At 40.8% G+C, this 16,043-nt stretch overlaps 1 protein-coding gene across 1 annotated transcript in view; it reads left to right on the forward strand.

The window, feature by feature from the left end:
- Positions 1-16,043, forward strand: part of ARHGAP6 (Rho GTPase activating protein 6) — a 128,541-nt gene that overhangs the window by 55,083 nt on the left and 57,415 nt on the right. Inside the window, exon 2 of the mRNA XM_009885952.1 lies at positions 6,978-7,137. Within this exon, the coding sequence (XP_009884254.1) occupies positions 6,978-7,137 (160 nt within the window). The remainder of the gene's footprint in view (positions 1-6,977; positions 7,138-16,043) is intronic.

Below are 16,043 nucleotides of genomic sequence, written 5' to 3' on the forward strand. Positions count from 1 at the left end.
CCTGCTGAAGCAGGAAACTGTTTTAACACTTGAGAAAAACATAGGACCAACCTCTTAAAATATATGGTATGTGAACTGATAAAAGGGGTAAGAATTCTCCTCTTAATCCAGGCTATCTGTGATCTCTTGCGTTGAGATTGATGAAAGCGCTGTCGTTTGTAGTATAGCCCATTACTGTGGTCTCACATTACTGCAGTTCACTTTGTTGCTGCGTGCAATTGCGGTTATGACTGCTGTGCGTGTACTTACAACCTGCAGCGAAATTCGGAGTATTGCAATATGACTTAATTCTCCTTTCCTGACAAAAATACACAAAAATCTGTTTAGGTGAAGACTGACAAAACTTCAACTGTAATTTTACAGTTACATCTAGGCTCTTTAAGCTGTTCTGTCTCCATTTTTGCACTTCCAAAAAAGTACTCAGCTCCTTCTGGCTCTGATTGTGGTACTTCTGGATAAATCCCTCCAAAAATATTGGTATCTGCTGAAGTAAGAAATTCAGAAAATCTGAACGTGTATTTGGATGCATTTTAATGGAGCTCTCTAACTTCTGGAGGTTGGTTTTTGGGATGTGTAAGAAGTTCAGTACAGAGTGGGTATGTTGGGGATGAATATTTTGCTAGGCAATACCTTTGTACATCGTTCATATTTATTAATGTCAGAGAAGGAATGAAATACATCTGCATTACACATCAGGTTTTTTTAAGAGAATGCTTTTTAAATATTCTAAACATGAACTTGTGTGCCGAGGCATTTGGAAGACTTGGAGAGGCCAATTGTAGAAGGACAGGAAATATTTTCGCCTTTATTTTAGCAATTTTAATACCGATGTGAAAGCATGCTTATTCTTCCTTTTTCCGCTCCCTGTTTATCCTTAGACTAAAGTTAGAAGGGTGCTTTTTTTTTCCCCCAGCTGATAAATGGAAATCTCCATTGAAATATTCTGAAATGTGTATCTTTACCTGGCCATGGGTTCATGCCGTCTTGCTAAATGAAGTATTTCTGCTGTGGGTGTGAATTCTGCCTCCCCTGTGGCGAATACCAGCTTTCCAGTGTCCCACAGGGATTGTCTTGCGGTTGCAGGTCTCAAATACATGGATTTCCAGCCTTGAGAATGAGACAGGATGCTAGCTAGGAGCAAGGAAGGGTCTGTCTTTGGCAACGTCATGGCTATATTAATTGCCATTAAATAGTTTTGATATCTAAACTACTGTTTTGGGAAGTGTGTTCTTTCTGACAAGACCAGTAGCTTTTTCTGTGCATAGATTATTTAATACACATAAGTACAATATAGCATGAGGTGAGGCAACTTTAGTGCAAGGCTCCAAACTGTAACACAGGATCATCTGGACAGTGCTTCTTCCCTTCCTAGTGGAGACATTATATTAATGATCTTGCCGCTGACGTCAAGGGGAACCGGATGTCACCCTAGATAATGACCTTAATGAAGTCAGCCTTTCTTAATGAAGATTAATTGTTGGGGCCCCATACTTCGTGCATCCATGGTGAGATATATTCCTCTGAATGCTTCGATGTCGCGCAGCAAGTCTTGGGCTTCTTTGTATTTAGTGTTTAGATACCGTTTCATTAATCTGAAAGACTCATCTTCTTTTGTGATACTTGCAGTCCCTCTGGAGCAGCTGTGTGACGCCAGCTGTGTTTGGAGATGCCAGAGCATCCTGGGTTGCAGTAGTTTGTAATGCCAGCTGGAAACCAGTGCGCTGCCTGCCATTCCAGCTGGACTGGCTATGGAGTAGCATCCGGGAGACAGAAAGATTTAGGCTGTAACACACTCATACGGTCCAGTTGTTTCCTAACTCTTCGTTAATCTGCAGGTAGTTACCTGGGATGGCATTCGTAAAGGACTAGACATTCAGTCCTTAGCTGCATGTAATGCTAACATGGATATTTAATGTAGTTTATTTTCCCCTTCTCCTTAATTCTCATCCTGTCCAGGAAGAATATTCTGTACATTGATTCCATATGATAGAGTATATAGCTGTACTGGAGTCACTGGCTTTCACTTTGCAACTGGTTTTGGTTCATGCTAACAGCAACAGCAGAGAAGTGAGGAAGAGAGGGAGTACCTGCACTGACAGTCAAATTGTGAGAGTTTATGCCTGAGGAGTCCGGAAATAATTTTAGAAGGAGTTGAAATGAATGACCAAGGTAACTGAAAGGTTTATAAAGTGGCAATGATACACCATTTCATGATGTTTAAAGAAATAATTAAGCAAACAGAATCAAGACATTGAAATGCCATGTTAGTTGCAATATAAGCTTTTCATGTGCAAAAATACGGAATTATTTTCCAGTGGAGACCCATCTAAATACAAGCACATAGCTGAGTGTTGCTAGGGTAGGAGAAAAACAAGTAGACATAATTGGTTTTGATCTTAGTGGTTTCAAACGGATTTAAGCAAAAGACTAATGAAAAGTAGACAGCTAATCTGATAATGGCATTTGCCTAAATGGGTGCAGACTAAAGTCATTAACAATAACAATAATGCAGTAAGATAAAAATTGCATTCTCCATCTTGCATTAAAATTTGTGTTATTTAAAACCACCGTGTGTGGGGGTTCTTATTTCCAACCCTGTGCACAATCCACGTTACTCACTAAGGCTTAAAACTCTGCAGAGATCAACAGAGGTCGACCATCTCCCGTAGATTTGCATCTACATTCAGGATTCCTTGCTATAGTTGTCAACCGGTTTCTGTATTGTACAAAGGACAGAAGAAAGAGACTTCATTAAAAGACATCTGAAAAGACTGTATGCTGGAGGCTCAGGAGAAAGACGTCAGGTACACAAGAATAGCCTACACATGCTTAAGAGTAATTTAAGCGCATAGTGTTACTTAAGTCAGGATGTATCACTTAACGTTTATTTTGGAGCCACTGAACGTCCAACCTGTTGAAAAAATTGCTCGAAAGAATGTTAGTAAAACTGCAGCCTGCAGCATATTAAAAATGTGATTATTAGGACTGTGGACAAGAAATATGGAAAAAGTGGACGAATTCTTCAAAGGTGCAAGATGCAGTTAATCAGTCATCTCCTTTGCTGAGTCATCTGCTCTGGTATTTTAGTGACTTACCCAGTACGTGAACTGCTTGGTTGAGTGGAGGAAAGACCTTAGATGTTAGTGGGAGGGCCAGAGAGAAAATGCAGCTGAGGCTGGAGACTTGCGAGGGAAAAGAAGTGACTGGTTGGTAGAAGAAAAGAGAGAAGGCTTTTAGTCTGGTTTAGGGTTTCGTAAAAGTCAGTTATGAAAGCACCCTTGCAGTTTGTGTCCTATCAGGCTGATCACTTTATCCCAGAGCAATATTTCTGTTTGCGCTCTTCTCTGTTTGTTTTTGTATTGTTTTGGGGTTTTTTTTGGTCTTGGTGACCAAGGAGCCATTTGCAGCTCATATTCTGACCTACAATCTAAATAACAGAGAAAAAGCTGTTTATGTATGTCTGAATACATATGCAGGGCATGAACTTTAAAAAACCAATTCACTCTGACTTGGTGCTTAAAGTTCTTCTGCTTCTCTTAAGCTTCTGCAGGGAGCTGATGTTGAAGCTGAAGGAGGCTGATGAAATGTGCCTCCTCATATGGAGAGAGAAACAGAAAATATTCCCCGTGTCTGTCCTGCCATTTCCCTTCTTTGGTTGCCCCACAGACTGGAGAATAGCTTTAGGCAGATGTGACTGATGTAATTGCACCAGCACCCATTCTCCAAGGGAGCTTGACTTTTCTGGACCTCTCCCAAACCTGGTTGTTTTTGCAGTAATTCACAGGGTGTATGTAAAATTGTACAGTGCTTTAGAAGGAAGATGAGGCTTTTAATGTACCTTGTGTCACACAAAGCATAGGAGACTGTGAATAGATTAAATTATCAAATACTGTATTTTGGCTTGTAGAAGACAGTGATATTTGTTTGCCATATAAAACAGACTTTTTCAAGGAAACATTTTTTGCACTTCTCAATTCTTTAGCACATTAGGATATTCCACTGGCCCTAACATATGACCTTCCCAAACTATTCTAGTTAATTAGTCATGTGTTCCATTAGCATAGTAAAAACCTATGTTAATGTGACCTAGCAGAGATTTTATCAAACCCATCGAGTGTAAAAGAGGAATGTCCAGTGCACAGCAACAGGACAGAGTGATTCCACATTCTTCATCGTTGCTCAGCGATCTGTCCTGGCATTGGAAGGTGCCGAGCTTTCATCCCACCATTTTTAGCCAGACAGGGCCAACCCACTGAGCGTCGGGGACATACCGGGTGCATGCAGACTGCCAGAATAAAAAAACAACTGGGGTCCCCAAAGCAGAATATTAATGCAGGGCTGTACCAGGGCTAGGAAGCCCTGTCTTTCTTGAGTTCAACTGGTTGGGCTGTGGCATTGCAGTGGTATAGCTCGCTGCTTGCTTGCAGTTGCAGAGCTGACTCAGAGGTAAGGCAGAGGATGTGGAGTTACCTCCAGAGTTGGATTTGCCCTTGGTATTTTTTATCTGAACAAGAGCAATAATTCTTGTGTCCTTGCAAAATTCAGTTAAGGAATACTTATTTTACTTGTGGTAATTCCTAACACACACTTACCCACACGCACCGCCCCCCCCCCCCCCCCCCCTTCATTTTTGTGTTCTAGGGGAAAGAGGACACGGCCTAAAAAGTTTAGTCTTCAATATTCTGTTACTTCAGCATTTTCTAATGGATATCCTTCTTGCTTCCCATTCCTGTTTCAAAATTAAGTATCTCGGTTTGAAATTTTTTATGGTAGACATCAGTGATATTTTTGTTTATGAAAATGCTCATCTCGGAGAAATAGATAAGATAAAATCCCCTCAAACCCTACCATAAAGACCTGTATTTCTCTCTCTCTACCATTTTGACTGTAGAACATTTTGTACGTTATATGTTCATGAGGATTGAATTGCATACTTCTGTACTTGTAAAGTTTCTTTTGCATTATCAGGGTTGGAAAGGAATTAGTTTCTTAGTATACATTGTCTGGTTGTGTATTCTGTTCTCGATCACTTTTATCTATAAATGACAATGGCTTTTTAAAAAATGTAAATGTTTACTTGCAGTTTTGCAAATAAGGTTTATGTGACTCTTGCTGCTTTGGTTTTGCTTGAGTTAAGCTAGTCAGCTCAGCTTATGTCATGGTGCAAACCTTTAGTTTGAGATTACTAAATCTAGCTACTCAACAGTAAGGTGCTAGAAGAGCAAGAAGAGATGAAGAGGCAAAAAATGAAGGAACAAATTCCAGTAGTCAGATACCAGACTAGTGCAGAAGTTTGCCTGTGTGGCCCATGTATATATAAATATCATAAAGATATCAAGCATAGTACATGCATTGAGGGTATGGATACAAAGTTGTTCACATTGAGGTAACAGCTTTATCTGTTATGGTTGACTAAGGACTTACAAAAAATACTATGAAAAAAATCTTCCTTGATGGGCTGAAAACATACTTCATGTATCATAAGGAATGGTGTTTAATGTGTAGTTCCTTTGATCTGTATTGCTAGATTAATGGGTCTTGTCCCATTTATATGTGAATACACACACAGAGTCATATAGGCATACATATGGAGGTATGGATATGAGTGTGTACATAAATGTATATACAGGTTGTATGTGTGCACATATATATATAAACATACACATATCGAGGCAAAATATATGGAAACGTGCACAAAGATGCTGACATGCAACAGGATGCGTAGCTGCTAAGTAAAGCCAAATTTTACTGACGTTTGTAGTCAGGAGCTTCAGCCAATGTCTTTTAAAGTCAATGAACATCCTTTGCAGATATATGTGCAGGATAGATGAATTAAAAGTGAATGGTGAAAATATGAGCATGCAGTGTAGGTAGAGATGTTGAAATTTGAACTGAAAGTGAGCATTTAAAATGAGAGTGAAGTTTATTAATTGTAAGTTTGCCATGTTGTGATGAAGGGCAGGTTGGTGGATTTGTCTTTACAGCTCCGCTGATGTACATCAGTTTTTCCATTATCTACAGCTGCATCGGGTTATACCTACTGATAAGTTTGATGTTTATTTTTTAACGTGGTTAGAATGAAAAACAAATTCTTCTTTCTTTCCCTGTAGTGCTAAAATGCACTCTTTGATGATGCTTTGATGAGTTCTGAAATTCTTGCTTGAAGTTAATTGCCGGCCTTTAAGCCTTGTCTGTGTGCCTGCACTTCTCTTTGATGGATGATTATTTCTCTCACCCAACCTAAATACCAGCTAAAAGAATAGCCTTTTGTATATGTTATCACAGGTGGGAGATAGAACAGCTAAAGCTTTTGATTTGCTTTCCAAGCATAATTGGTACCTTACAGAGATGTAGCCTATCTCATGTTGTTTTCCTGTATAAATTTTAACACATACATTGTTATTATGGCTTTTCAAAAATATGAAACAGCTTGTCCTTTAGTCGATCGTGGTCTAAATACAATATCATCATAAGGAGGGAATGGGAGGTGTCGGAAAAGAGAAAGGGGCTCTGCCTGTGTGTTCTCTCAACTGTCTGGTGGAGTGGGATTACGTACTTGAGGGGGTAAGATGCATGTTGTCCGCAGACCTGTGGAGGTCTGCACGTCTGACTGTGTGGGGAAAGGAATGAAGTGATGACTGCGTACTGTACAAAGAAAGCAAACTAGGAAAAGCAGACAAGGGCTTTTTTTGTCCCGCTTTGTGCTTTTGGTTACGGGAATACTAATGTTTTTGCAACAATACTTGGTTAAATGGTTTCAGACAGAATTGACTTTTTGTTTTGCATGTCTGTACTCCTTTAAAGGAATGCTGCTCTTAGGAAAACAAAGATATTTGAAAAGCTAGAGATGTCCAAGAAAATGGCCTTTTAGAAAAGAGGACCTGTGTTGTTTTTCCTAGCAGTAAGAGAGATGGTTCTGTTTATTAAACTGTGCATACCATATGATGCTTCATATTTTTCCATTTGATTTCCTGTAGGGTGATTTCACTTGGAACAGCATGTCAGGGCGCAGTGTTCGGCTGAAGTCAGTTCCCGTTCAAAGCCTCTCGGAGCTGGAGCGCGCTCGGCTGCAGGAAGTGGCTTTTTATCAGTTGCAGCAGGACTGTGACCTGGGCTGTCAGATTACTATCCCCAAAGGTAAGGGCTTGGTAAACCGTCTCTGTTTAGATTGCTAAGCCGCTGACTTCGTATCACAGCAGTAAAAGGGAGGAAACACTAGGCTGTTTCTTTCACAGACGTTGCCTTCGATTTCATCTTGGTTAACCATAGTGACTATGTAAAAACGACTAGTAAAGTTGTTTGGCTACCGAGTCCAATTCAGGCCACCTGAGGTGGGATCATCTGATCAAGGACAGATGTCTACAGGGTAGATAATCTAAATCAGACCTACTCATGCTAGGATGTCTTGATACTCAGTTGAGAGATAAAGGCTTTTCTTACACTTCGTGACATCTAAAAGTACACATCTATGTGGGGCAGATAGATCATGCCATAGAAGTGGCTTTTTCACTCTGTATAGTATTGGCTCTGGAGGAAGCCAAGTATCACTAGTTCAGACACAGTGAAGACATCTGCATCAAATAATGTGAATCCTACCCAAGTTTTCTTAGAGACAGTGGTGCTTATTTCCTAGGAAACAACTTAATTTTCAGCATAAAACATTGAACTCCCAACAGGAGATTCATTGAAAGGAGAAGCTCAGCTATCACAATCCTGATGCAGGATATGTGCACGTAGTAGACCTGTACTTAGGTTACTATGGAAGAGATCTAAACCTCACTAAAACTAATGCGAAAGTTTCCATCGTTTCCTGTAGGCTGGAGATCAAGCCTAGCAAACGTAGCTGTTGTGCTGCAATACAATCATCTGCATACATTTCTTTCAAGTTGTATACTTATTTAAGGAATAACAAGGAACCACTGAATTTTCATCTTTGGCTGTGAACAGAGGTACTGTGTGGCAGCACGTACACAGGGGTGCCATAGGACCAGTTTTTGAATGAATCAAAGTTAAGCAGAAAAAGATTGTCTAATCAATGAAAATACTGGTGTGGAGAAGAACAAAATGTGAAAGACATCAGCTTGTGTATTTGTCAACTTTTTAGGATCTACAGAAAACTCCTGCCAAAAAGAGCAAAGTCCAACTTACCAATTACAGCAGGGCATCAGTTTGTAGTGAGATGGGTACAGTCAAATTCTTCAAGCCCCCCTACAGCTCTGTTGGTCACTCAAGAAATGCTCCATCAATATGAAAACAATTTTACAGGACATTCATGTGAGGAAGTGGATCACTAAGGGCACTGCAGTATTTTCTGGCAGTCTGAACTGCCACTGACAGTTCCAGTGGGAGATGTGTATACATACATGGAGGTAACACCACCCAAGACAATAGAGTAAATGTATTCAGAAACTTTGAGCTTCAGAGGTTGAATACTAAGTTCTTCTTGCTGTTTCCTTCTGGGACTATCATGAAAGGCCAACCATATGGGAAACCCAGGGTCTCTTCTGAGTCAAACCACCCTTCTTCTGCAAGATGTTTGGAGTCACAGGCAACTTGGCACAGTGCTGCCGGGGCTTGCAGACTAGGAACTGTTGAATCATTGAGATTCAGATCACACACAAGAAGAGTTTTTTATTTTCACAGCACATATGCATGTGGGTAAATATATAATGTGTAATTAATTTTAGATATATTGAGTCTGAAAAGTATGATTTCATGCATAAAAGCTAGGTGAGAATAATATAAACTTCAGTGAAGCATCTTAAAATAATAGGCACTTCAGAAACTCAGGAACTGCAGGTTCCAGTTTCATCTCTGGTGTTGGCCCCATCATTTCATGTGTCTTTCACTTCAGTTTAGATGAGAAATAAATTAGCTATTCAGTTCTACTATTCAGATTAGATTTACCAGTGAGATTGTCGATACGAGGCATATTATTTCACATCTGCATACTTGCTCTGAATGACTAGATCATGATTTTTTTGTGTGTTCTAAGGTATGTAGGGTGAGTGAATAGCTGGTGCAATTGGGTTTTAAAATGTAGTACCATCTGTTGAAGGAAGTGGAGGTAGTAGCCAAAATTAAGGTGCATCTAGTATTTAACTGTCCATCCTGTTTCTAAATCTGGCACTAATTTTGGTGTACCTCAATATGTGTAATTAATAATCATACTGTCACTCCCTCACGCTACATCTGTGCCAGCACTTCGGTAGGATAATAAGAATCTACTATATTCTTGAATTAGTACATTTTAAGCCTTTTGCAGAGACACTTCTAAAGTCCACCGCATGTTCCCATCACTCTTGAATGCCATGGAAAACATATGGTAAGAGGGCTGAAGGCAGTTAAACTTTTTCCTCTTTTTAACAAAAAAAAAAAAAAAAAAAAAAAGAAAAAGAAGAAAAACCTGATATGTAGAGCCGAGGGAGCTCTCTAGGCCTGAAGAGATCCAGGCATAGAAACATGTGCTCTACAGTTTCTATTTCAGAGAATACTGTATGAAAATACTCAGGAACAGAGGTTAGTGGGATAATCTATGCATTAGGAGATACAGAAAGTGGTTTTAAAAGTTGGGATTCTTTGTGGTTCTTTGAGTGTTCTCGAAAACTTGCGAATGACTGACATTAGAACATGCTTGTGCCTGCTTCCTGCAGGCATTTGAATAATTACCTTTACTGGCACAGGTATTGTAGAACATAAAAATTCATTGTTCTTGGGTAACAAGTGTTTGTGCCGAACATGCTTGCCCAGAAGTTAAGTTAGAGTACAGAAGCATCTGCCTAATATTTACAATCACAGTCATGCCACTGTTGGTTACTTCTTCATAGTGTTGCAGTCCTCCCATGCTCAGAAGCCCCCTTTGTCACAGCAAGTGCAGTTACTTAGCACTTTTAGGGCACATCTGGCTATTCCCACACTTATAGAGGAATGCGTAGAATGTAATACCTCATATGTAATTCCTCTCCACTGTACTGCAGCCATTGTCATTAATGAAGCACATTACTGACATCTCTTAGTTAAATATCCTGTGGTCACAAAGAGGGGACTGCCTCCACAGGAATTTATTTAAGCAGCATGTCATTTAAAATATGCTACAATTGCACTGTAATAGGCAATTAGAATGAATTCAAATTGACCAAGAGCTATTATTTTCATATGCATGTCAGAGATACTTCAGGTTTGTTTTTTGTTCTCTTGTTTTTCTGCCTCATATCTGTCTTTCAGATTCTGTAATCAACATCTTTCTCAGCTCCCTTGTCATTTCTCATCTGCCACCAGAAGCTAGACCAAGAATCATTTATCCTTTCTCTGGATTAATGTATTAAGTTGCAAGAGGCAACTTCCGAGCAGAGCATTACACAGAGTCTCTGTCAATGCAGTTACTCTGTGGAAGATTTTTTAATTTGCTGTCTGATGTTCTGAATGGCACAACAGTACAATTCTGGTGATCCTTCTTTACAGTTGCTGTCTAGAATATACTGTGTTATTCTCATTTCTAGGAAGTCAATCTTCTCTTTATAATAGGAGAAAAAAAAACCTATGATGAAATTCACTTTAGGTGTGTTTACATTTTGGTGACTTTCCAATTGTCTGTGTCCTTGTATACAAGTAGTGAGAAAAATGAACCTTTTACAGCATGTCTTCATAAAGAAATGTTAAGTCAGGTAGCTTTTTCAAAGTAAAACTGGGATTAGAGAAGGAGAGAAGCTCATTTTCTTCTGTTTGTAGGATCCGGGTATCTGCTGAACAGAGAAGGTACTGAATGAGCTTTGATTGGATCAGTTTCCTAAATACCTCATGGTTATAACCCTCCTCTCATTCACAGTCCTGTCCCACTTCACTAAGCCTGTGTTTGGGAGCACTGGCAGGCCCTGCAGGGCACTATCACTAAGACCAATAGAGGACTTAGGGCTCCAACCCCAATTCAGCTCCTCAAGCATCTAGCTGGGTTTTAAGGTACAGTGTGAACCTATCGGTAGGGACTCAAGTAGGATTTGGGAGTCAGGGGTCAGAGTTGCAGTTTTCACCTCCCTTTATTCAAGGAGAGACTGTGACTGCCCATGTTCCCACCAGCCCCCAACAGGATGCGCTGCTGTCTTCCAGGCTTTGCAGCGGGGCTGGAGGAGTTGTCGAGAGAGAATAAATGAGGGGGGGAAAATAAAGTTTGATATTAATTCTGAATATTGCTTAGGTAGGGTGTGCATTTGCCAGTGGGACATGCAAACATAAATGGCTGAGCTGCTTTTTGTGGTCACTCATTAAGAAAATATATAAGGGGGAGATTCATGAATGATTTGGAAATAATGAAGCTGGTATAAATACAGCCATGGAAAAAGAGAAGATGGGAGAATCACTAGAAAATAAATACTATCTCTAAACTGTTGGATCTACATGGCCTGTGTTCTGAGGCATATGCAGGGACTGACTTTTTTTGTTGCTGTGAAAATTGGGAAAATATCTATCAGAGAAGTGGGAAAAAGTAGTACCAGTGTTCAGAGAAGTAGACATTATGTAGCTGAATTGCTATAGAAAGCTTGACCATCCCATTGAAAGTCCTAAAAAGTATTATTTGCAATTGGCTTAAAGGTGATTTAGCATGTGATTGCGCTCATCAGACTATAAGCTGACCAAAGACTTGTAAGCAGTGGCTCATGCTAAATGGCAGTGCATCTCAGTGAAAACAAGAAGCAAACTGGATACTCAGCTAATATTTAGAAGCATGTAATTTTGTCTGTTTGCTTCTTTTTTTCTTTGACCTAGGAAATTGTACAGATTGAACTACTGCTGTTGTTAAAGTGGTGGGATAACCACTGTCTGCTGAGTCCAGCTATCTTTGTTATTTCTATAGGCTGGGTGAAATCCTGGCTTTTCTCTGAGTTTTGTCCTTTCCTGATATTGATGCTCATGGTAGCTACTGCACTGGTGAACTTCTGTTGATCTTAGTGGAGCAGAAGCATAACAGCAATATATATTTTCTCATGTAGTTGTTTTCTGGTGCAAAGACAGGCACAAATTTGGCCAGTATCTCCAGTGACTCAGATAAAAATGACATCTTTGCTTCTGATCTTGACAGCAAGTTTTTGACTTGAGACAACTGATCAACCTCTTTGTAAAGAAAAGGCCACGTGCAAATCACCGTGAATCAACAATGTTTTGTGTTTTACGAATTTTCCTATTTCTCATTGCTTTGTCCCTTGTGACAGCGTGAGTGGGATGTGGTTTTTCTCATAGGTTCAACAAAGAGTGGTGGAAAACGGTTGATGTCTTCACAAGAATAAATCTCTTATAGTTCCACAACTTGCTCAGTTATTTCTCACTGGTAATACTGTCCCATGCTGTACCCACACAGATTGCTGCAGAGTAAGCATCTCACTATGATTAGGTAAATTGCATTATTGCTGCAATTACAGTCCAGCTGCCTGCATTGTCCTGACATGCAAAAGAAACATGTCATGTATGTGTCTGTGCAGCAAAATAGAAAAGTCGTGCTGTTATCACACCAAGTGTAATCTCAAAGCTCTGGGTAAGGTTTGTGGCTGGCAGAGGACTTAGAGTTATGAGCACGTGGAAGTCTTGTGGGATAGGAATTTCCCCCAGGGAGTCACTATCGCCCTTCCTCTTGCCTCTTCCATAGCTAAATACAGATGGGCTTCTTGATAAAGGAGAAGCACTGATGCCTGAAGTTGGGTTTGAGAAAACAATTTAGTAAGTGCTGTTAACTACTCAAGTGTATATGATATTCTTCCATTGCATTTCTTTGAAAAGGTACAGAAAAATCTGGGGGGATTTCTGGACAAGCACCAGAAAACAGCTGTTTTGCTACTCATGTCTGTTTGATACTGCTTTCATTTTTATAAAGCAGAAGTGTCACCAATAGCGCTCGCTACCACAGCATTGCCCAAGATGGCTTTTAGAAGAAAAAAATCCACTTACTGCTGCCCAACTCTGGCTGCTAGGGCTGGGACAGGGCGTCAGTAGGAAGCCCTTGGGAAGAGGGGGTGAAGACATTGGTCTCTTGAGGAAGAGTGGGTTCTTAGTGGAGAGGGGGAAGAAGTAGGTAAGAAATTTTTCTTCTTTTACGCAAAGTTGTTTTACCCTATTCAGAGGCTTTATATTTGTATTAGAAAAGCATGCTACGTGTTACCACTTGTGATTGTTTATTTTGCTTTTTCTGGGTAGGTGATTGATTGTTACTGATTCATGTGCTGCCTCCCACTTTGGGAACGCAGGCTGCCTGCCTCACAGTCTCCACTGCCATAGGAAGAAGAAACCGGTGGTGTTCATATCAGTAGGTACCAGTTTTTCCTCACACAGTGATTGTGCAACGGTTCGAGCATAGTAACCAAGAGCACACAGACCAAACTGCTCCCTTTTTCTATCCCCACCTTTGTAATTGTCAGACCACAATGGTGCGTGGTTACCAGAGAGTAACCAGGCTAAATTAACAAGATGTTGTAAAGGCTTGTGCGTTGCCGTTGCCCACACAGTACAACTCAAACTCAAAACTGACTTCAGACACAGAAGAGAGAGAACAGGGACACAGAGCGCATATCTGTTTGTGTGTTAGCTTTGCTTTGATTTGTTTTGACAAGCTTGGGGCAGCCTATGATTATTCATTAAGACATCAAACAAAAGTTGTGATGCTTTTTCATATATATCAGCCTGGAGACTGTTGGTTTACAGCTGAAGCTGATTACTGCAGCTGCCTGTTTGAAATTACCTGCTGGAAAGAAGTGCCTTTCGTGGGCTGATAATAAAAAATAGAGAGGCTTTTTTGTTCTTCTGCTGGAAGGTAGTCACTACAGTAATCACAACTAGGACAACTACCTGTGTTTATATTGCACTCATACATTAGAGCTCCAGCTATGAATCAAGGCTCCGTTTTGATGTAGACAACTGTGCAGTGGTTTTGGCCACCAGAACTTTGTCTCAGCACAGGCTGGGGGCAAGGGAACAGTGAGTGAGACCCAGGAGGTGTGTGGGTGGGTGAGCCACTGAAGGGCTTTTCAATACGGAGGAAGTGGCAACCAGCAGGATGAGGCCTGGCTGATATGACCATTGCCCCTCAGTTCCAGAAAGGTTCAACAAACCAAAAGACTTTCTGCTTTTAGGAGAGAGCTGCCCCTTGCCACACTGATGTGTGAATTGAGATGTCCTCTGAATCCCATAAGAAGAATATGAGCTCAAAGAGTGGATCATTTTATAGCTGTGTTTAATCTTACTTTAGCAGATCTATCAGCTTAAGGTAGCGTCAGCAGTTCTATCAGCTTAAGCCTGTAGAATTGCTGAGGCCTCTTGGTATCCTAATGTTCATCCTGAAGTGGATGACACATTCCAAGTGACTCTTAAAGATGGGGAAGGAGAAGATACTGAAAGGACGCAGAAGGACCAGGAATCCGAAGAGGTTCTTGTGATGAAGAAAGTTACAGACCTAGTCAATTATGATACACCGAGGTAGAGGAAAACTACTCAGAAAAAGTACTCTCTTTTATTCTCCAAATAAAGGAGAAAGAAATGAAAATGCATGCTGAATTCTCCTTTTAAAGTTTGGAGATATTAATTTAGCGTGGATGGAGCAGAATTTGAGTCAGCAAGGGGAATATATTATCTAGGTTTTGCACAGACCTTCACAGAATCTCATTGTTTTGCATATGCAACATTTTTGGTTCTAACCTTCTAAGTTATTTCAGGCCAGAATTTCAGATGTGAGAAAGTTGGCATGGGAGCTTTTATCCATGTGTGCACTAGATCAATTTCAGAGGCCTGCGCTCACTCAGTTTAGAAGTTCTACTAGGCAAGAACCCTAGAAGTATCTTTTTATTTTTCATATGTCATTCTTTTCTTATAATTAATAATAATGAATCCCAGTATTAACCCATGTTTCAGAAGAGTATTGTAGGGATGCTATCAAACCTTTTTTTGTAGGAAGACTATTAGCACAAGAATTCAGGCTCGTAACTTCAAATTGACTTGGTGAAATATCTTTGTTCCAATCTCACTTCAAAATATGAGACTGATGTATTGAAGACCGAATGTAGAGGTTGTGGGTTAGCCCAGGACTGCTAATAGATCAGATGCAACAGATTGCAGTATATGCAGTAGGTCGGGCTAAGGCCCGAACGTCCATTTCTGAGGCACTATCTTACTTTTGATGGCTTGGGTCACAACTTTAACATTACGTTGATGTAGTGTTTTGGTTTTAACATGCACCACATACCCCAAAGTATTATTTACGCTTTGGTACAAGTGTTGCATACATTTATTTCGTTCAAAAAGGGAAATAAGGAAGACCCAGGGAACTACAGGCCAGTCAGTCTCACCCCTGTGCCTGGCAAAATCATGGAGCAGATCTTCCTGGAAACACTGCTAAGGCACATAGAAAACAAGGAGATGATTGGTGACAGCCAGCATGGCTTCACCAAGGGCAAGTCATGCCTGACAAATCTGGTGGCCTTCTACGAAGGTGTTGCAGTGGCAGGGGACAAGGGAAGAGCAACTAATGTCATCTACCTGGACTTGTGCAAAGCGTTAGACACCGTCCCACAAGATATCCGGGTCTCTAAATTGGAGAGACATGGATTCGACAAATGGACCACTCGATGGATAAAGAACTGGCTGAATGGTTGCACTCAAAGAGTTGCAGTCAACGGCTCGACGTCCAAGTGGAGACCAGTGACAAGTGGCATTCCTCAGGGGTCGGTACTGGGACCTGTAATGTTCAACATCTTTGTTGGGGACATGGACAGTGGGGTCGAGTGCACCTTCAGCAAATTTGCCAATGATACCAAGCTGTTTGGTGAGGTAGACATGCTGGAGGGGAGGGATGCCATCCAGAGGGATGTGGACAGGCTGGAGAGGTGGGCCCAAACCAACCTCATGCAGTTCAACAAGGCCAAGTGCAGGGTCCTGCATCTGGGTTGGGGCAATCCTAAGCACAAATACAGGCTCAGCGGGGAATGGCTGAAGAACAGCCCTGAGGAGAAGGACCTGGGTGTGCTGATTGACAAGAAGCTCAACATGAGCCAGCAATGTGCAATCGCAGC

This window comes from Charadrius vociferus, unplaced genomic scaffold (assembly GCF_000708025.1).
Source record: "Charadrius vociferus isolate BGI_N301 unplaced genomic scaffold, ASM70802v2 scaffold105, whole genome shotgun sequence".
Lineage (NCBI taxonomy): Eukaryota > Metazoa > Chordata > Aves > Charadriiformes > Charadriidae > Charadrius > Charadrius vociferus.